The sequence below is a fragment of the Hippopotamus amphibius genome, chromosome 8 (genome assembly GCF_030028045.1).
Source record: "Hippopotamus amphibius kiboko isolate mHipAmp2 chromosome 8, mHipAmp2.hap2, whole genome shotgun sequence".
Classification (NCBI taxonomy): domain Eukaryota; kingdom Metazoa; phylum Chordata; class Mammalia; order Artiodactyla; family Hippopotamidae; genus Hippopotamus; species Hippopotamus amphibius.
Genome location: NC_080193.1, coordinates 116,360,961 through 116,384,543, shown reverse-complemented (window position 1 = coordinate 116,384,543; position 23,583 = coordinate 116,360,961). Strand labels below are relative to the sequence as shown.

General features: G+C 39.4%; 1 protein-coding gene and 1 pseudogene across 1 annotated transcript; both read left to right on the top strand.

Moving 5' to 3' along the window:
- Positions 1-472: 472 nt before the first annotated feature.
- LOC130859230 (FYVE, RhoGEF and PH domain-containing protein 1-like) lies at positions 473-2,715 on the top strand (annotated as a pseudogene).
- Positions 2,716-4,066: 1,351 nt separating this feature from the next.
- Positions 4,067-4,681, top strand: LOC130859114 (S-phase kinase-associated protein 1-like). Its single transcript, XM_057746437.1, has one exon. It carries the CDS (start codon positions 4,181-4,183, stop codon positions 4,670-4,672), a length of 492 nt encoding a protein of 163 aa, XP_057602420.1. The 5' UTR covers positions 4,067-4,180; the 3' UTR covers positions 4,673-4,681.
- Positions 4,682-23,583: the final 18,902 nt, after the last annotated feature.

The following is a 23,583-nucleotide window of genomic DNA, read 5'->3' as shown; positions in this document are numbered from 1 at the left end:
AGCCCAGATCTATTCCCATTTGGGGAGAAAGAAGAGACCCTGCACTCAGAATAGACCCCGCACTCAGAATAGACGGACCACTCGCCCCAGGGCCACAAAAGTGGCTCACCGCTCATGAGAGAACCCCGGCCGAGCGCGACCACCGGACCCTCACCTAGCAGCTACCGCATACACAGCACTCCCAATGGCCCCCGGCCCTGCCGAGCCCACTCCCTGTGCGGGGCTCAGGCCGGTGAGGTCTGGCACTGCAGCGCTGGCAACTGGGGCGGCTGCTGGTACTGCCGCCGCTGCCACGGCTGCTGGCCCAGGCCCGAGTCAGGGGCTCGAGTCTCCACAGTGGGGCTGAGCCTGCAACCCCACTCCCTGAGACTGAGGCCGCTGCTCTGCTGGGCGTGGGACCCCCCATTCCACGCCTCTGCCCCAGGAGCTGGAGCCGAGCAGGGAGCCCAGGCCCCACGCCCAGGCCAGGACCATGCGCAGCCACCAAGCCCCAAGGGGCACCACGCCTTCCGAGCCCGAACACCCAATCGCCAACTCCCCTGGTGCCATGCCACCAGCCTATGCCAACTCAGACCCTGGAGCCTCGGAGCCCAGACTGCCAGTGCCCAGGGGATCAGGCTCAGCTCTCAGCAGCCCCTTGGATCTCCAGTTTGCTGGACCCTCGGACACCAGCCTGGGAGTCACTCCAGGCCCCCAGGTCTTGCCCTGCGGCCCCAGTCCACGGCACCACCGGGCCCTGCGTTTCTCCTACCACCTGGAGGGCTTGCAACCACGGCCTGGGCTACACCAGGGAAACTGGATCCTGGTTAAAAGTTTGTCCCTTGATCCTGGCCAGAGCCTTAAGCCTCATTCAGAAGGTCCCCAGCAACTTCGCTCAGACCCCGGCCCTCCCACTGAAACCCCCAGCCAGCGTCCTTCACCACTGAAGCAGGCACTGGGCCCAAAGCCACAGGTCCCTCCAAAGCCCAGCTACCTGCAGAGGCCCCGGATGCCCCCACCACCTGAGCCCATTCCACCCTGTCATTACGCCCACTGCCTGCAGACCCCCAAGTAGCCAAGGGCCTGGCCTCCAGGGCAGAGGCCAGCCCCAGTTCTGCGGCAGTATCCTCGCTGATTGAGAAATTTGAAAGAGCCTGTGATTGTCTCCTCGGATAGGCCAGCCCCTGGCCCCAACCCAGGTCCCACAGAGCCAGCCATGTTGCCACAGCCACCCCTGCAGCCACCAGTGCCCCAGCTCCCGGAGGGCAAGGCCTCCCGCTGCTTGTTCCTGCTGGCTCGCAGGCCCCGGGACAGCAAGAAGATGCCCAATGGGGACAGCGGCATTAACAGCATCAGCTCACCATCCAACAGTGAGGAAACCTGCTTCGTCAGTGATGATGGGCCCCCCCCCCGAAGCCACACGCTCTGCCCCGGTCCCTCTACCCTGGCCAGTGTCCCTGTTGCTTTGGCTGACCACCCCACCCCCCGGCCCAGCTCCCAGGAGGCTGACAGCGACCTGGAGGTGGAGGACGACGAGGAGGAGGATGAGAAGGACAGATAAATCCCAGCGCCCCCAATGGAGAGACAGGAGTCTGTGGAGTTGACTGTGCAGCAGAAGGTGATCCACATTGCCAACGAGCTCCTGCAAACTGAGAAGGCCTACATTTCCAGGCTCCATCTCCCGGATCAGGAGTTCTGTGCCTGGCTGCTGGAAGTTCGGAACCGCAGTTCCTTCCCAGCTGATGCCGTCCAGGGCATCTTCTCTAACATCTGCTCCATATATCGCTTCCATCAGCAGTTCCTGCTGCCTGAGCTAGAGAAGTGCATGGAGGAATGGGACCATTACCCATGCACTGGAGACATCCTACAGAAGCTGGCACCCTTCCTCAAGATGTACGATGAGTATGTAAAAAACTCTGATGGAGCCGTGGAGGTGGTCAACACCTGGATAGAGCGCTCCACCCAGTTTAAAGTGATCATCCATGAGGTGCAGAAGGAGGAAGCCTGTGGCAACCTGACATTGTCAGCCCCATCAAAGAGCTCATAAAAGAAGGCCACATCCTTAAGCTGTCTGCAAAGAATGGGACCACTCAAGACTGATCCCTCATACTATTCAATGACCGTCTCCTTTACCGTGTGCCCAGGCTGCGGCTCTTTGGCCGGAAGTTTAACGTGCAGGCATGCATCGATGTAGATGGCATGGAGCTAAAGGAAAGCGCCAACTTCAATCTGCCTCGGACCTTCCTGGTGTCAGGAAAGCAGTGATCCCTGGAGCTCCAGGCCAGGACTGAGGAAGAGAAGAAGGACTGGGTCCAGGCCATCAACTCTACCCTTCTGACGTATGAACAGATGCTAGAGACCTTCAAACTGTTGAACTCCATAAATAGGGAAGATGAAGACACACCCCCCAATTCTCTGAACATGGATCTTGGGAAGCGGGCACCTGCACCCATCCGAGAAAAGGAAGTCACCAAGTGCATGTGCTTCCAGGAGCCCTCCACTTCCATCACCAACCGCAGGCACCACTGTATGGCCTGCGGACATGTGGTTTGTGGGAAGTGCTCTAAGTTCCGGGCCCGCCTCGTCTATGACAACAACCCCTCCAATCATGTGTGCACTGACTGCTCCATGGCCTTGCACGGGGTGCCCGGGAGCAGCCCAGCCTGCAGCCAGCATACACCCTAGCGCCAGAGGTCCATCCTGGAGAAACAGGCCACAACGCCCAGGGAAAGTTGAGCACGTGAATCGGACCCTCAAGACTACGTTACCTAAGCTCTGTCAGGAGGCCCAATTACCTTGGGTCGACATGCTGCCCCTAGCCTTGCTCCGAGCCCGAGGCACCATGGGGTCCTCAGGCTATTCTCCCTTTGAGATCTTCTATGGGAGACCTCCTCCAGTGATAGGGAAGCTCAAGGGAGATCCCCGACAACTAGCAGACCTGGAGATGTCTCGACACCTCCAGGCCCTGGGAGAGGTCTTCCGCCATATCACTCGAGAAACCTTAGAAAGGACTCCCATTCCCTTGGGCAACTGGGTTCATCTGTATCAGCCAGGAGATGAGGTATGGGTAAAAGATTGGAGGAAGGAACCACTTCAGCCAGTTTGGACTGGCCCTCATGTGGTTGTCCTGGCAACCCCTACTGCTGTTTAAGTTACAGGAGTCACGCCATGGATCCACTACACCGGGTGAAGAGAGCAGCACCTCTGGAAGGGTGAAGGACCTGGACTGCCAAGGCTCATCCGAACCAGCCGCTTCGGGTCTTCCTACGGAGACAACCGAGTCCTGTCTGAGATCTTCAGCCCTGCTCCCATACTCCAGGGCTGACTGGTCTACGCACGGCAGAAGCTTGAGGAATTCAATGAGGGACATCTGAGACCCAGGGTTACGATGACACCCTGCCTTGCAGGGACTGGTTGCACCACTGGCCTTGATGTTTTCTATAGGCTAAACACAAGAGGTCATTTTGGCTATAATCTACCCAAAGGTAATGGAATTATTAAGTGGAATCAAATGTTTTGTGTAGTAGCGATTTATATCTGACTGAGCTGTAGTACACTGGAAAGCAAAATAGACCCCTTGTGTACTCCATGCATCCACATGACTAGATCAGGTCAGGGGGTCACTTGGACCTTACTTTACCATACTCACTTCTCCTGCCAAGGGAGGTCCAAGGAACCTGTGTACATAACAAAACGACCTATTCTATTTGTCAACAAGCAGGCCAATATATCTGTTTTGACCCCCAATTTCCCCCCAGCAAAGATTGGCTAAACTTTTGGCACCAAGAAGGAGGGCTTCTGATCAACTGGACACAGATTACAAATCTAGAACGCCCGGTGTCAGTACACTTTGATGTGTGTGTCGCTACTAACGAGAACCCCCAGGCAACTATAAAGTGTGGGTACTTGTCATGGGAACAAGAGTACAGACTCAATGACAAATATATGTGTGAAGAGGTCCCAGCCCCATCCACCTGCTATGGTTGCCCTTACTGGAGTTGTGTCACATGGGCAACCTGGGAGAATCAAAGCAAGATAGGTCTCCTTCAAAAAGAAACTGTCCTGTGCCCGGTCCTATAAACGCCAACGCCGCGCCGCTTCGCCATATGGGCCTTGTCCTCCACCTTTCTGTTTTTCTCTCTGCAGACGCTGCCCTGCTCTCCTCAGCCTCTGGCCTGCCAGCTCCTTGAGACCTAACACCATGCCTTCAATTAAGTTGCAGAGTTCTGATGGAGAGATATTCGAAGTTGATGTTGAAATTGCAAAACAATCTGTGACTATCAAGACCATGCTGGAAGATTTGGAAATGGATGATGAAGGAGATGATGATCCAGTCCCCTTGCCAAATGTTAATGCAGCAATATTAAAGATGGTCAATCAGTGGGGCACCCACCACAAGGATGGTCCTCCTCCTCCTGAGGATGAGGAGAACAAAGAAAAGCGAGCTGATGATGCCCTTGTTTGGGATCAAGAATTCCTGAAAGTTGACCAAGGAACACTTTTCAAGCTTATATTGGCTGCAAACTACTTAGACATCAAAGGTTTGCTTGATGTTACCTGCAAGACTGTTGCCAATATGATCAAGGGGAAAACTCCTGAGGAGATTCGAAAGACATTCAATATCAAAAATGATTTTACTGAAGAAGAGGAAGCCCAGGTACACAAAGAGAACCAGTGGTGTGAGGAGAAGTGAAATTTTGTGTCTGACGACTAGTTGCACTGCTTTGTTTATAATTGTTAATATTAGTAAAACAGTCAACAAATGCAGCAGCAAATCAGTTGTATTAGCAGAATGTTGTCCTCATTGCATGTGTAATTTCAGTACAGATTCCAAACTTATGGCTCTATTTCTTCTAGTATGATCAAAAGTTCTTTTTTCTTTGCTCTGAATAAAATTGAACTGTGGCTTCTCTATAGAAAGTGGCATTTTGGGCTTTCCCTCTTTTTGTAAAGCAATTTCTGCCTAGTTTGCTGTCCAGTTAACTTTAGTGACTTTTAAAAGTTGGCACTGTAAATAAAGCAACTTGCAAAAAAAAAAAAAAAAGAAAGAAAAGAAACTGTTTATCTAGAAACAAACGACAACGAAAACACAACAACCCAAAACCTATGGGACGCAGCAAAAGCAGTCCTAAGAGGGAAGTTTATAGCAATACAGTCCTACCTTAAGAAACAAGAAAATTATCGAATAAACAACCTAGTCTTACACCTCAAACAATTAGAAAAAGAAGGACAAAGAAAGCCCAAAGTGAGCAGAAGGAAAGAAATCATAAAGATCAGAGCAGAAATAAATGAAAAAGAAAGGAAGGAAGCAATAGCAAAAATTAATAAAACTAAAAGCTGGTTCTTTGAGAAGATTAACAAAATTGATAAATCATTAGCCAGACTCATCAAGAAAAAACGGAAGAAGATGCAAATCAACAGAATTAGAAATGAAAAAGGAGAAGTAACAACGGACACCGCAGAAATACAAAACATCATGAGAGACTACTACAAACAACTATGTGCCAATCAATTGGATAACCTGGAAGAAATGGATACATTCTTAGAAAAATACAATCTTCCAAGACTGAACCAGGAAGAAATAGAAACTATGAACAGACCAATCACAAGTACGGAAATTGAGGCAGTGATTAAAAATCTCTCAACACACAAAAGCCCAGGACCAGATGGGTTCACGGGCGAATTCTATCAAACATTTAGAGAAGAACTAACACCTATCCTTCTCAAACTCTTCCAAAATATCACAGAAGGCGGAACACTCCCAAACTCATTCTACGAGACCACCATCACCCTGATACCAAAACCAAGCAAAGATGTCACAAAAAAAGAAAACTACAGACCAATATCACTGATGAATATAGATGCAAAAATCCTCAACAAAATACTAGCGAACAGAATCCAACAGCACATTAAAAAAATCATACACCATGATCAAATGGGGTTTATCCCTGGGATGCAAGGATTCTTCAATATCCGCAAATCAATCAATGTGATACATCATATCAACACATTGAAGGATAAAAACCATATGATCATCTCAATAGATGCAGAAAAAGCTTTTGACAAAGTTCAACATCCATTTATGATAAAAGCTCTCCAGAAAATGGGCATAGAAGGAAATTACCTCAACATAATAAAAGCCATATATGAGAAACCAAAAGCCAACATCATTCTAAATGGGGAAAAACTGAAAGAATTCCCTCTAAGAACAGGAACAAGACAAGGGTGTCCACTCTCACCACTATTATTCAACATAGTTTTGGAAGTTTTAGCCACAGCAATCACAGAAGAAAAAGAAATAAAAGGAATACAAATTGGACAAGAAGTAAAATTGTCACTCTTTGCAGATGACATGATATTATATATAGAAAACCCTAAAGACTCTACCAGAAAACTGCTAGCACTCATTGATGAGTTTAGTAAAGTAGCAGGATACAAAATTAATGCACAGAAATCTCTTGCATTCCTATACACTAACAACGGAAGAGCAGAAAGAGAAATTAAGGAAACTCTCCCATTCACCATTGCAACAAAAAGAATAAAATACCTAGGAATAAACCTGCCTAAGGAGGCAAAAGATCTGTATGCAGAAAACTTTAAGACATTAATGAAAGAAATCAAAGACGACACAAACAGATGGAGGGACATATGTTCCTGGATTGGAAGAATCAACATAGTCAAAATGACTGTACCACCCAAAGCAATTTACAGATTCAATGCAATCACAATCAAATTACCAATGGCATTTTTCACAGAACTAGAGCAAGAAATCTTACGATTTGTATGGAAACGCAAAAGACCCCGAATAGCCAAAGCAATCTTAAGAAGGAGAAATGGAGTTGGTGGAATCAGGCTTCCTGACGTCAAACTATACTACAAGGCCATAGTGATCAAGATAGTATGGTACTGGCACCAAAATAGAAAGGAAGATCAATGGAACAGAATAGAGAACTCAGAGGTAAGCCCAAACACATATGGGCACCTTATCTTTGACAAAGGAGGCACGAGTATACAATGGAAAAAAAACAGCCTCTTCAATAAGTGGTGCTGGGAAAATTTGACAGCCACATGTAAAGGAATGAAATTAGAACACTTCCTAACACCATACACAAAAATAAACTCCAAATGGATTAAAGACCTACATGTAAGGCCAGACACTATAAAACTCCTAGAGGAAAACATAGGCAGAACACTCGATGACATACCTCAAAGCAAGATCCTTTTTGACCCACCTCCTAGAATCATGGAAATAAAATCAAGAATAAACAAATGGGACCTCATGAAACTTAAAAGCTTTTGCACAGCGAAAGAAACCATAAACAAGACTAGAAGCCAACCCTCAGAATGGGAAAAAATAATTGCCTATGAAACAACGGACAAAGGATTAACCTCCAAAATATACAAGCAGCTCATGCAGCTCAATACCAAAAAAGCAAATAACCCAATCCACAAATGGGCGGAAGACCTAAATAGACATTTCTCCAAAGAAGACATACAGATGGCCAACAAACACATGAAAAGATGCTCAACATCACTCATCATCAGAGAAATGCAAGTCAAAGCCACAATGAGGTATCACCTCACACCAGTCAGAATGGCCATCATCACAAAATCTGGAAACCACAAATGTTGGAGAGGGTGTGGAGAAAAGGGAACTCTCCTGCACTGTTGGTGGGACTGTAAGTTGGTACAGCCACTATGGAAAACAATTTGGAGGTTCCTTAAAAAACTACAAATAGAACTACCATATGATCCAGTAATCCCACTCCTGGGCATATACCCAAAGAAAACCATAATCCCAAAAGAAACTTGTACCATAATGTTTATTGCAGCACTATTTACAATAGCCAGGACATGGAAGCAACCGAAATGCCCATCAACAAATGAATGGATACAGAAAACGTGGCATATATATACAATGGAATATTACTCAGCTATAAAAAGGGATGAGATGGAACTATATGCAATGAGGTGGATAGAACTACAATCTGTCATACATAGTGAAGTAAGTCAGAAAGAGAAGGACAAATATTGTATGCTAACTCATACGGAATCTAAAAATGGTACTGATGAACTCAGTGACAAGAACAAGGACGCAGATACAGAGAATGGACTGGAGAACTCGAGGTATGGGAGAGGGCGGGGGATGAAGGGGAAACTGAGAGGAAGCAAGAGAGTAGCACAAACATATATATACTACCAACTGTAAAATAGTCAGTGTGAAGTTGTTGTATAACAAAGGGAGTCCAACTCGAGGATGGAAGATGCCTTAGAGGACTGGGGCAGGGAGGGTGGGGGGGACTCGAGGGCGGGGAGTCAAGGAAGGGAGGGAATACGGGGATATGTGTATAAAAACAGATGATTGAACTTGGTGTACCCCCCAAAAAATAATAAATAAATAAATAAAATTAGAAAAAAAAAAAAAGAAAGAAAGAAACTGTTGACCCCAGTTGCAAACTAGGGACATATAATCCTGTCAATTTCATTATCTTCAACACCAGAGACTCAAAATGGTAAAATGGTCTCAAAATTGGTATTCATATCAATGGGCAGGGTATTGACCCAGGAGCTGCGTTGGGTTTCCAGAGTATTTCTGTTCCACTCTGGGCTTCTACACACAAGCTCTTCCATTCTTTTTATGAAGAGATAGAAAGTGGTCCTCCACCTATTTCAGTCAGAACTAAAAACCTATTCATAGCCCTAGCAAACATAGCCCGGACATTGATGATTACTTCTTGCTATGTGTGTGGAGGAACTAATATGGGAGACCAAAGGCCCTGGGAAGCTAAAGAATTAGATCCCAAGAGACCCTTCAACAACTCAGGGGAATTCAAGAAAACCAGGGTCGGGGTTTGGCATTTAAAGACTTCCATAATCGGCAGGAACTGCCTGGCGCGGTGGGGCCCAATATTCAATATTCCAGTGGGAAACCTCACTTGCCTAGGCCCAAAACACTATAATACAACTACTCATACTTCTGACTGGTGGGGAAGCCCAAATATACAGAGCCTAATCCGCACCCTCTAGCAAGCTTCCCCAATTTAAAGACCAGATGGAATGACTTGTCCACTGAAGGCCAGTGTCCTGCTCCAGAAGGATTATATTGGATTTGTGGGCATAACGCATATTCAGTCTTGCCAGCCAATTGGTCAGGGGCATGCATATTGGGGACTATCCGCCCCTCCTTTTTCCTACTTCCCTTAGCCCAAGGTGAATCATTAGGGGTCCCAGTTTATGAAGGCAGAGGCCTCACCAGGAAGCGCAGGTCTCTACGGATTGGAAACTGGGAAGATGATAAGTGGCCTCCTAAACACATAATCCAATATTATGGGCCAGCCACTTGGGCAGGAGATGGGTCCTGGGGCTACCGAACCCCAATTTACATGCTTAACAGAATTATCCGGCTCCAGTGGTTGAAATCATTACTAATGAAATGGCCAAGGCTCTTAATTTGTTGGCAGGACAACAAACCAAGATACATAATGCTATTTATCAGAATCGCCTGGCTGCAGAGGGGAGTGTCTTTGGGAAGTTCAATCTCAGTAACTGCAGCCTATAGATAGATGATAAGGGCAAGGTTATAGAAGAAATAACCGACAAGATGACTAAGATAGCTCATGTCCCAGTCCAGACTTGGAGGGGATGGAATCCTGGAGAGCTTTTTGGGGGTTGGTTTTCTTATCTAGGGGGACTCAAAACTCTTGTGGGAATAGTCCTACTCCTCCTTGGGAACTGTCTCCTTTTACCTTGCCTCTTGCCATTATTCATGAGGATAGTTTCCAGCCTAGCTGAGGCCACCGCAGATAGGAGGACCACCACACACCGCCTAGCCCTAAGAGGTTATCATCCCCTGGGCTTAGAAGATCAAGCAGTTGATGCCTTATAAGATTTAAGGGGCATCAAGAGAGGGGATTGAAGACGAAAATTAGAAACTTGCACTCAGCTAAAAGTAACTCCATGCTTGTCCTGCTTTTTTAAAATATGCTTGCTGCACAGAGAAAAACAAAAAAACAGGACGACCTAGCAATCCAATGTAACCAAACGATGTTTTGCTTAAAATGGAATGTTCTGCACCTGCTCTTGTAAGTTTCTGTTTGGAAACTTCCATGCTCTGTAAACCAAGTAACCAATCTACCCATGCTAACTGTAAACATGTGCACTGACCCCTATAAAAGTAAAGCTCACCCTGCGTTCGGGGCCCAGAACTAACTTTGGAGCATTAGCTCCTCTGGGGCCTATGGCTTAATAAATCTGAGTTCTCCAACCCTCTGAGTGTGGCGCACCGATTTCTGCAACAATATCACATCCTTATTTACTTTTACCATGCTTATTTTATTTTATTTTTTTGATGGAATTCTTTATATCTTAGTGGTGAGGGCCACAAAGCTACATGTGTGATAAAATTCCATAGAACTGCATACACACACACACAAATGAGTGAAATCACAAAACTTGTGAAATGTGAATAAGGTCAATGGTTGCATCAGTGTCATTTTCTGGTTGTGAAATCGTACTAAAGTTATGCAGTATTTTATCATTGTAGGAAACTGAGTGAAGGCTGCATTATTTATTTACTTATTTATTTATTTATTTATTTTTTTCTTAGTGATGCAATTTTTTCTATCTTAACAGTGGTCATGCTTATTTTAAAGTTTCCAATCCATAGATCAATGGTTCTCAACCTTGGCTGCACATTTAGAACCATTAGGGGAGATTTAAAAAATATTTATACTTAGGCTTCACCTCAGATCCACTGAAAAAGAATATTTGAGTGGACCCATATGAGAATTATTTTTTTAATTTATAGCTCTCATCAATCCCTTTCACACTATCACTATGCTGTTCAGACCTTCAGTAAAATTTTTTTTCCTTCAATATCATTTATCTCGATTGCTACCCACCCAAGTAGCCACCCAAGGTTATCTCATCACCATCCTCTTCCTTGTTGCCAAATTAGATGTCCTAAAATGTACTTGTCAAACTTGAACATGCATATAAATCATGTGATAGTCTTGTTAATAAGACCATATAATAAAGACTCTAATTCAGTAGAATTTGGGTGAAGCTTGAGATTTTACATTTCTTTCAAGTTCCCAGATGATAGTCATGCTACTGTGATCCAAAAATCCACACTTTTGAGAATCATCTCGTAAGTGAGCAATAGTGAAAATAAAAGGTGTTTTTATTATTTACCACCCTGGTGTGAACATAATAACATTTTTAATGAAGCAGAGAGAAGTAAGAGTACATTCTTACAAGCATAGGAAGTTACACACACCCAAATATATACACATATACATATGCATATATGCAAATTAGCAGAGTAGTATAGCGTTCCTTAACTATTTCGATTCCTGATCATGCTTCAGAAATTTCACTCTAGTCTTTTTTTTTTTTTTCAGATTTCATCCATAGCTCTAAGTTCTTTATTTTACTTCAATTTGAACTATAAAATTATTTTCAACCAATTAACAAATAAAGATACATTGATTGCCACTACTGTATATTCAGACTTTCGGAGTCATAAAGAAACTACTGGTACCACTTTTTCTTTTTTTTTTCTTCCTTAAATTTCTCTTAATTTCATTAGACGTTTTACATTTAAAAAGTAGAATTTTTCTCCTGCTGTTTAGTGAGTATCCATGCTAGCTAATACGTTCAAGTAAAGATAGATTCTTTGAGGACTTGAAATTCTGGGACAGTTCACAGGAGAAGTTTGCTGTACAGTAGAGAGTGCGCTCCCCTTACAGACAGGCACGGTAAGATATAATATTTCTCCCCTGAGCAAGTTCAGGGTCATATATACTAAATATACCAAGGTTTGGCAAATAGCACTACAATGCTTACTTATTAAAAATTATTATTTACAATAGGTAGGGGAGAAAAGGAAGAAGTATAGTTGAAAGATTAGAGAAATACATCTAACTTAAACTTGCTTCCATAATTTTCCTAGCTATCTATTACTGGATTTTTTAAAAAATATCTTCTTCTTATGATATTCTGGAAATTAGCCATGCTATCTAGAAACTGATACATAACTGATATTGTATACTCATTTTAAATAACAGTACCTGGAAACATATAGACTGAAAAAATTTATCCAGGAATTGTTGAGAATTATTATTTAATCTTAGTGTAATCAGTCATTTCCTAACTTTGTGGTTACCTAAAATCCATAACAAGAAAATATCAATAATGTGTTCAGGGCTTCACATCTGTTTTCCCAAGTTCCCAGCTTGCCAACTGCAGATCTTGAGATTTCTCAGCCTCCAAAGTCTCCTAAGCCAATACTTTACAGTGTTTCATACATATATTTTAACATACATACGTATATTAAATGTGTATATATACACACACACTCACCCTATTGGTTCTGTTTCTCTGGAGAACCCTAACTAATATACTGTACAATGGGTATAAATTTTTAGTCATAGCAAGATTAAAAATTTCTAGAGATCTGCTATATAACATTGTGTTTATAATTAACAATACTGTATACTTAAAAAGCTAAGTAGACTTCATGTGTTTTATACCAGAATTTAAAAAGGAAAAGAAAAAAAAGAGGATTTCTTTAGTCGGGGCTAATATATTTTAAACAATGGCAGAGTCATTGAAATAAGTACACAAATTGCTAAGAGAACATCCTTGAAGAAAATAACACTCACTGGAATGTAGAAATTCTGATGTTTCTAAATTGTCTCATTACTTTCTCAGTATTTAAACTGAATTATATTTTACTATTTGTGGGTTTCATCAGTAGACAGTAAAGAGCTTTGTACAGGCGTTAAGATGTTTTAAGATTGGATTTTTCAACTGGATATCAACTACTAAATTATAGGAAGTGTTTTTATAAGCAGGCAGCTACCATTCCCTATGCAGTTATTAGTTCCAGATCAGCATATCATTAGAGTTGCAGTTTTAATATTTAAAGTCATCACCAGAATCACAAACACATCACAAGCTATTACACCTGTGAAACCTTGAAAGTGTAACCTGAGAGTCTTTCCTGCCTAAAATGAATTACAGGAAATGAAGTAAATTACAAATATGTCCCCAGCCTGAGGTTAGAAAGCTCATGAATTACAATACCAAAAGAGCCCCCAAGCCCTAGATATTATTGTAAACCTCATCTACTTTGTTGTTATGCATAGAACTATTTATAATACCAAAATAATATCATATTTGGGATTTTCCCCTGTAATTTCAGCATGCATAATAGTTATAGTTTGCGTCTCAAACTACCCTTGAGAAAAAACACACATTAACATGATCATAATGAAGTCACTGGAGGACTACTGTTGCTTAGGAACATAAAATTCTAGCATGGATTGAGGATTTATTATCATATGAGCCATTGAAATCAGCAACTGGGTGCTTTTCTTTTGATTAAATGCTATATATCAATGTGGCACCTCTAATACTTCCCAGTTAAGCTGATGAATGAAGTCAATTTTATATTACGTTACTCAGTGTCTGCTGTTTAATTTGGAAATAAAACAGTACCCTTATAATCTGAAAATACAAACTAGAAATGTAAACACAACCTAAGTCGTTTTTCTGTTGTAAATATTTTTACTATTTTCTAAGTTTTACTCACTTTCATGCTTTTAGTTCTCCTTGTCACCTTTCCTCTTTATCAGGGAAAACACAGAAATAACACTTCTCAAAGGCTTTTGATGCATGAGCACTTACTCAAAGGGCCATTTCTGATTATTACTAACATTATATGTGCCATGGGGATTTATGTTTACAATTGTAGGAATAAATGGCTCAGGTTTCAGATTTTCATGAAAAAGATAAACCTCCGAACTCAGAATTTTATTATGTATAGCATTAATTTTAAAAGTGACATCAATGTGAAAAATTAAAAAAACATTTCAGCCATCTGCTTTGTCAGCTAACCTTTACAGTGTGTGCCAAATCATTTCTCTCAGATTAGCTCAACGTATTAGTCAGTTTTGGAGGAATATAGCTCTTGTGTTCCATTTAAAACCTATCCATTGATGGAAAACATAGAATGCATCACTGTAGTCTAACTAATTGCTCCCACCCTCTCCTTTGTATTTTATATGTCATTATTATGATGAAGGGGTAGTAGAAAAAGAAGGGGGAGGAGAAAAACTATTAGGTATATTACAAAGTCAAACTCTGAGAAAACAAAGGAAAATTAATGTTTCCTATTTTACTTCAAGTACCAGATTAATTATTAGAATAAGACTAAGAACAATTTGCCACATGGCTTAGAAATTCACTTAAGAGGTCATATCAAGATAAGTCTAGGTACAAGCCTAAAATTTGTGACTTTTCATATCATAGTTAACAAGTTTTCTAACAATAAGAAACTGTATCAGATTATTCAGACACAAGATGATTAATTCTTATCTCAGGAGAATCTGCTTTTATTAACAGCTGGTTCATTCATTGGATCAGTCAGTGAATAAATATTCACTGAGCTCCTTACTTTGTGCTATTCAAGATGCTGAAAATAAAGCTGGAAACAATACAGACAAAAATCCCTGCCCTGTTAGAGCTTTCCCTCTAGTAAGAAAAACAGGCAAAAAGTAAATAGACAAATAACAGAATGTCAGACAGTGATAACTTCTTCAAAGAAAAATAAAACAAGAATTGAATCAAAAATTATATAGGAAACTTTTACTTTTAGAGTGAACAAGAAAAGCTTTGCTGAAGAGATGATATTTGAGCAGAGATCTGAATGAAGTAAGAGAGTAAGCTTCATGAATATCTGGGGGAAAACACATACCAGGGAGTGGAACAGCAAGTGCAAAGGCCCTGAGGTGGGAGTGTGTCTGGCATGCTTAGAAACAGCAAGGAGATCAGTGTGGCCAGTATAGTGAGTCAAGAGGAAGAATAGCAAAAAAACACAGGTCAAAGAACTAGCCAAGAGAAAATCACACAAGTTTTATCATTTACAAGAATTATAATTCAACTACTGAGGTGGGGAAACAGTGGGGAAGAAACAGAATTGAATAAAAAATTTCTGTTTGAGGCCTAAGAACTCCAAGAGGAGATTTTGAAAAAGACAGTTTGATAAATGAGTCTAGAATTCATAGGAAAGGCTGGGGATATAAATATGAGTCAGTGCATTGATGGAAATAAAAGCTGTGGCACTGGATGAGATGACCTGGGGAATGAGTACAGCTAGAGAAGGAATAAGGAGCAATAGAAAAGTTAAGAAGAGGAAATAAATGCAAGCGAGACTGAGAATGTGTGACCAGTGAGATGCAGGTAAAACCAAAAGGGAATAGTATCCTAAGTCAAAGGAAGACAGTGTTCAATGTATTGGGTCTAATTGTTGCCAAATGATGTAAATAAAGTCAGGTAGGATGAGAACTGAGATTTGGCCATTGGTTTTGGCAATTTGAAAGCCATCAATGACCTTAACAAGAGTGATTCTAGAGGAATAGAGAAAATGGAAATCCTGTTGGAGTGTGTTCAGGAGAAAGTTGAGGTAAAGAAGGAGATAGAGTGAAGAGAGATAACCCTTCTGAATGGGTTAAGAAAAATGGAGATGATGAATAGGTTAAGATAATTAGGATGAGAAAAATAAGACTGGTATATGGAAGGGAATGTAAGATCAGGGAGGGTTATTTTAAAGACAGCAAATATATTGGTGTGTTGTTGGCAATGGTCCAGCAGGAAAAAGGAAACTTTTAATAAAGAAGAAAAGGGAATAATTGCAGAACCAAAATCTTTTAACAGGGTGGGATCCAGTACACAGGTAGAAGTGTTGTCCCTAATAGGAGCAGAGAGAGTGGATCCATTGTAATAAGTGGTGAGGTAGGGTATGTGATTACAGATACCCCAAGGTCCTAAATTTGCTGATATAACCAGAAAATTTCAACCCCAGGATATTAAAGTAAGCATTAAGCAGCAACCTCACTATCTGCTCCTCAGCCCAAGTCTCTGATTCTCCATGCCTTAAATAGCTGAATCCTGATCTCTCTAGCCAAGTAACAGAGGACATGGACCTCCTTACCCAGTTCCCTCTATCCCCTCTCCTAGGCACTATCCCCCATGATCCATACCTTGAAAGTCCACAAGAGGTAACAATTGCCTAGAAACATTAACTAAGCCTGGTTTCAACACTGAATATCAAACCTGACCTACATTAATCAAAACTTTTTCTTTCCCAGTGACTCTACCAGCCCCTCTGCCTTTGACCATTTGAGTTACTGGCTCCTTCCAGAGGGTGCTAGCCTTTCCATCCTGGTTCATTCGTTTCTTCCTGGTTCATTCGTTTCTTCCTCATAGCCATCCACTCCTAGTCTTCCATCTTTATTCTTCTACTTCATTCTAAGCTCACTCCCCCTTTCCTATGCCAGTTTGTCCCTAACTATGACAATCATTTCTATTGGAAAATAAGTAGGTCAATGTTCTTTATGATTAGTTCTCAACCTACCTCTCCTTCAAACTTTAGAACATTCCATTCACTATCTTTCCTTCTGCTGTACTGAATAACTTGTGAATTGCCCACATCTTCATGTTGTTTCATAATCCTTTGTCTCTTCAAAATACCCTTTCTTCCTATTATGACATCCACCATTTCTTCATATATCTAAATAAAATGTCAACTCAACTTTTCTGGGACCCCATCTGCAAATATCCAGACCTGTGATTCTCAAAATTGGCTGCACAATAGAATCCCTTGGAAAGCTTACATAGGTGGAATCTAGAAAAATGATACAGATGAACTGACTTGCAAAGCAGAAAGAGAGACACAGATGTAAAGAGCAAATGTATGGATACCAAGGGGGGAACGAGGGGTGGGATGAATTGGGAGATTGGGATTTACATATATACACTAGTATGTATAAAATAGATAACTGATGGGAACCTACTGTATAGCACAGGGAACTCTACTCAATGCCCTGTGATTACCTAAATGGGAAGGAAATCCCAAAAAGAGGGGATATATGTACACATACAGCTGATTCACTCTGCTGTACAGCGGAAACTAACACAACAGTGTAAAGCAACTATACTCCAATAAAAATTAATAATAAAAAAAGAATCCCTCGGAAAGCTTAAAAATAAAACTGAGGCCTGGGACCTACCCTCATCGTGCTGCTACTCCATATCACTTTACTTACCATTGTTAGAACTTCTCACTTTATATATTTAATTGTCTGTGGACCATATTTTATTAGATTTTGCATCCCCAGAACCTGCTTCTGAAAATAGAGGAATGTTCAACATATAGATTTTGCGTGAATGAAGGAATAAAATTATTTTCTGTTTATATATGAATGTTATTACTACTTAATCATACAAGAAAATCTGAAATATCTTGGAAAAAAATCACATAAATGGAGAATAAAGGAAATAATGTAGTTGGAGGTGGTTGCATGATGCCAGGGCAATGTCTGGAGCCAGGAAGACTTTTAAGTGATTCTTGAGTTGCACAGAAAAAATCAGCAGATTTTTTACAAAAGTAACAAAATAAGATAGCTGACAGTCACACTTTCTCCCCAGTGTCCTAAAAGTATCAACATAAATGAAACTTTAGAACTGCTCTAGTATCTGCTGCTTCATAATTCTAATGATTAGGTAACATGTCAGCACTTTTAAAGTTTATCCTACCTATTTGTTCCCAAATCATGAAGTTGTTTTTAAGTTAGTGGAATTTAATACCTTTTTGATTACTGTAGCACCTAGATGCCCTTACTTTATCATCCAAACTCCATGTACTTACTACTTACTTCTTTTGAAGGCAAAAGAAGATAGATTTAAAAGAGTATAAAAAGACAAAAAACAAACCAAAAAACCCCACACCAAAACCAAAAACACCACGTATAGTAAAATCAGCATGAAAATAAATTCTGGTGAGCACTAGGAGACTAGATGAAATGCCTAACATTAGTATTTTATTGGAACATTGTCCAATTATGGTATGTTTATACTTGGATAAATATTAACCATAAATCCAACGATCAGAATGTAAAGTAATACAAGCCAATTTTGCAAAACAAATAAAACTTGAATTTTAGGTTCAGGCTTAGGCATATATTACGATAACATTTACTTTTTGTTAAATGGGTAACAGCAATTGCAATAAAAAATCAAAGCATTTGGAGACATTTTATTTTCAAATCGAAGGGGAAGAAAATATTTTTAAGAAAAGTTAGCCCTGCCATTGAAGGTATGATCTCCAAAGCTAACAGTAATAATTCTACAGAATTCTATTAATTTTCAGAGGGCCAGGAATTAAAACTGTTGATTTTTAAAATTTCTAAGAGTCCTGATTTATGAGTATAGGTACATTACATTGTAACAGTTACAAAACTGGCCATGTTGAAAATAGTGCTATTTGTGGAAGAGCTTTAAGTATGCTACCATTCTGAAGCTAAAAAGAGAGAGTTGATCATTTTTATCTATTTAGGTCAAAGTTAATTTGTTTTTGTTTTTTCTCTTTTGATATAATCAGGTATTATTTTTTGTTGCTGCTGTTTCTTTGGCTTGTGAAAATAGTAGGTGAACACAAGTATCTTGAGTTTGTATTACTGTTGCTAACTCTCTAGCCAGCAATCTCCATATTCAACTTATAACTTAGGAAAGGGAAATTGTCTTGCCTAATAACATATCCTTAGGATGAAGTCTTACCTCAATGCTTAAAATCATGGACAGCAAACAAATGTTGCCAGGAACCATTTGCCTATCCATGTGCATAAACACACACATACGCATTATAAGAGCCCAATGTGGAAACAAGGCTTTTTTTTTAAGTAGGAATTATGTTTATAGAACACAGTATAAATATTATAATGTTTACAATGTAAAATAACACAAAACTAAAATCTGGAGGGTAAGAGGAGCTGAGGTAGGAAAAAAAATGTCTGAAGTTTAATTTTCTCATCTTTCACAGCAAGGAATAGTTACTCTATTTTCAAATTGACTCAAATCTATTCCATGCCTCCCCTATTTCCCCATCATTTTTTGCCCCATCATCTTGCCTTATGCTATTGAATAATCCTCCCCAACTTATCCCACCTCGAATTATCTAACAGAAATATAAATTGTTCCTATCTCTCCCCTCTTAAAAATCTCTGATTGTCAATATCCTGTAAGATAAAATTCAAAAGCTTTACTTACAAAACTCATTGCAATCCAGTCACAATTTAGCTTTTCAGGCTCAGCCCCCACTACTCTCTAACATAGTTCTTAAATTCATTCATACCAAACTATTTCCTCTTTTCCAACCATGACTTGCATTTCACACCTTTTGCCTTTGTTTACTCCATTCCTTTGCTGAATCCTCTTTGCCACATATCTTTCCCTGGGAAGATCATTTTTCGATAGTAAGGATAAACATTGTCTCTTCTCTGCAGTTTTCACAGATGCTTGCCCTAGCATAATTAGTTGTTCATTTATCTGTCTTCCTCAGTACATTAAATATACCAGTAGTAGAGTATTAAAATATAATGTATTACATTGTGTTGTAGTTCATTGGTTGTGTTTTTACCTCATCTGTTAGCCTGACCTTCCTACAGAATGAAATCTTGTCTTAGTCATCTTTTATTCCCAGAACTTGGGCATGCTAAATGAGACATACTAAGAATTCAATGTTTATTAATGAATTAATTAATTAAGGAAGTTTAAATACACTATCTCTTCTCTCTTTCATTCCTTCAACATTAAACTGGTCACAGGTACTATTCATTTTACTTTCAAATTGTCTTCTCAACTCATTCTTCCTTCTTTCCCCCATTTTCATTGCCTTATGCAATGCAGGAACTCTTGGATGCAAAGGAATACAAAATTGTATAAGCAAGTCATGTAAAAAAAGACTTTCAATATTTTTTAAGAATTTTTATTGAGATATAATTGACATACAATAAACTGCATGTATTTAAAGTGTACAATTTGACTTTAAATATCTGCAGTTTACTGTATGTCAATTGTATCTCAATAAAAGTTCTTAAAGAAAAAAAATAAAGTGTACAATTTGATATTTTTTTCTTATCAGTAATGTATATATGGTGATCCCAATCTCCCAATTCATCCCACCCCACCCCCCGCCCCTGACCCTGCATTCCCCACTTGGTGTCCATATTCAGTATTTTTTAATACTGTATAGGAGTTAGGGCAGGGAAGAAAAGAGTTAATGTCTTAACACTGACACTTGGGTGGATTCTGTATTTGACCATCAAAATTAAATGAACAATGAAGTGATCATTAGAATCTCAGGATAATATTTTTGTGGCCCATAGGAAATTCTGGATTATCTAGTAACTGGATATGCAATTATATTTTATATTTAGTTATTCTAATATATTGAAGTTTCATCATTCTCTAAATTGACTACACTCTCATGTCTTTAAGAACCTTCAAACAACACCTTTTTGACCATACTTCAAGCCAAATCAGTTGCCACTTTAACCAACTTCTTAACTAGTCATAACTCTTTGTGTTTACGTGTTTGTAAATTTGTGTGTATGCCCAACACCATTAGATATATTCAATGTGTTGCTATATATGATGTCATAAAAACCTAAGTAGGGGCAAATTCCAGAGAACCCTATATTCTTCCTTTTAAAATTATAGAATTTTAAATGATATATAGGAAACATCTAATTTCATAGCTTCAAATGATGGAATTAAATTTCTGTCCCAAATGGGAGACTTCCCCCCATGTTTATAACAGTAAAATACAAACTGTTATCCAGCTGGCCCATCCACTGCAAACTCAAACTGATAGATTCATTAAATAATTGCGTCTGTCACCGATGTTAAACACAAGAAAAAACAGAGCATTTATCTAAAGTAAATTCAAAACAGACTTATAGCCAAATTGCCACACACATTTCCAAAGCTTTACATGAAAAGAAATTGTTACTTTTAATTAATTAAATTAATTAATTAAATCAAAGATTAATGACAACTGATTCAACTATTCAAAGAGCAAAAAATAAAATCTTGATCATACAAAACAATATCAATAATTGGTTGAATAAAACCAAAAAGTTCACTTGATTTTTTAAACTTTTGTTTATATAGTATTTACCTGTTTACATACTATCATAGCCTATGTTCTAATCAACATTTCTGCACTTTTGTAATTAGAAAATAACAATGGTCACATTTCTCATGTAATAGTCTCCTATATTTTGTGTATAATTCTAGGTTAAAATTTTATCTAAGATTTCTGCTTCCAACCATCACTAAATAATTGGCACTAAATTAACTATCTTGCTTTAAACAACTATAAAACTAAACAAATTATGTATGAAGCATCAGATGTTACATTTTTGATGATAGGTAGCAAAGAACTATAATCCATGAGAGAAAGGAAACCCATGAAGTGAGTCCCACAATCACTCAGGCTTTGGTCTGCAAGTACTTTCCAAACCACTGCACAAAATGTGGAAGCCAAGCAGAGCACACAGTCTCCTTTTTTGCAGAAATTGACAAAGCTGTTTATAAAGTTTATATGAGGCCTAAAAGGATGCAGAGTAGCCAAAATAATATTGAAACATAAAAACAAAGTTGGAGGATTCACAATATCTGATTTCAAAACTTACTATAAAAGTTATAGTAATCAAGACACTGTAGTGGTCGCTTAAGGTACACAAATAGACCAAAGGAATAGAATGAGAGTCCAGAAATAGACACACAGTTATATGGTAAATTGATTTTTACAAAGGCATCAAAGTAATTCAGTGGGGAAAGGAAAGTCATTTCAGCAAAATGGAACAACTGGATATCCACAGGAAAAAAAAAAAAACTTCAAATGTGTCTCTCACAATGCTCAAAAATTAATTTCAGAAGGAAGATATATGGAAACACAAAAGATATTATGATTGGGTTTCAGAGATTCTTTATATATTCTGATAAAAATTGTTTTAAAATGTTTCTCTTGCGTGTATTTTCTCATATCTGTGAATACTTATTCATTTTCTTAATGGTGTCTTTTTGACAAGCAGAAGTTTTCAATTTTTATGAAGTTTAATTTATCATCTTATCCTTTTATGGTATGTGCTTTCTGTGTCTTGTCTAAGAAATCTTTAACCCCAAGACTGCAAAGATATTCTCTATGTTTTCTTTACCTTGTAGAGCCTGAAATACAAAAGGTTGTTTGTAATAACTACTCAGGTGTCTTCTTCACTGGTTATTTTTTAAAATAAAGGATTTGTCAAAGGCTGCTGAAAACATTAACTCCCATTTCTAGAGCAGACCTTTTTTTCAACGGCACAACTGACAGCTACAAATGTCAATTTTTTTCTTACTTTAAATACTATGTCCTGGGACTTCCCTGGCGGTCCAGAGGTTAAGACTGCCTTCAAATGCAAGGGGTGAGGATTCAATCCCTGGTCAGGGAGCTAAAACCCCACATGCCTTGCAGCCAAAAAACCAAAACATAAAACAGAAACAATATTGTAACAAATTCAATAAAGACTCTAAAAATGGCCCACATCAAAAAAGTCTTCAATAAATAAATAAATAATTACTATGCCCTAAAGTTTGATCCAGAAGAAAAAGTAAACTACATGATATCTTTGTTCAATTTTACGTATACCATAACAACAGGCAATATAAAGCATTTAAAATAAAAATAAAAAACAAAAAATATTTTTGACCCACACGACATTCTGTTGGCAAAGAAAAATTGTGTTAAGGCTCAATAGAACAGTCCCACCAGTACCATATGTTCAGTGCAGCACCATGCTGAAACTAGGACAGATCCTTAGCTGTTTCTAAAGTGCCATTTGCCTAATTACTTAAATTACACAAAAAACTGCCCTAATCTATTCAGTCATACGAACTATACCTTGTATGAAGTTTAGGGAAAGCGTGATGTGCTATAGCCTGGCCTGACACAAAGAGAAATAAAACTTGGGAGTCCAGCAGGGTATTGCCTTCTAAGGCAGTAGGTTCTAGCCATTGAGTTCTAGCCGGGCCAATTCCCTGGGTGACGTAGTCCCTCGCCTACAGTTTCTTAGCTACAGTTTTTTACACTATGTGTATGATATTGATCAACAAACTAAGTGCTCATCTCCATGAAAAACTAGAAATTTGGAGGAACTCTATCCATTTATATATATCCTTTGCAATCTTGATTGTTGATTCAACAAAAAATCAAAGAGAATGATCCAAATTAGATTCATACTGTGTACCAATAATCTATGAACTTCAGTCAGCCACTGAAACCTGACATAGTGAGTAAATGCCCAGATTTTTGCTAGGCTTTGGGAATACAAAGATGAACGAGACAATCTAAACCCTCAAACTGAATTAGCTCTCAAATATTCTGAATTCAAATTTTCTGAATTCTGAATTTGACATGACCCATAGCCAATCTACCTGACTCTTGACTTACAAACAAATTTTGGGAGCATTATGTATTAACTTTATTTAGCAAGAGAGCTATAAATGAGTTATCCTAAACTAGAATCCATCAGTGCCTTAATCTGTAATATTGTAATATTCTTGTTGATGCAATTATGCATTGCTACATACTGTTGGATTAAATGAGCAGCCCAAAATTGATAAATCATTGAATGACATCAAAATATGATTTTTAATTTAAAATCAAAAATAGCACAATTACATGATGAATATGTAAAAGTATCTTTCTTGAAATTACTG

Excerpts from the sequence above, each read along its gene's own strand:
- LOC130859114 (XM_057746437.1), top strand. The coding sequence starts at position 4,181 with ATGCCTTCAATTAAGTTGCAGAGTTCTGATGGAGAGATATTCGAAGTT.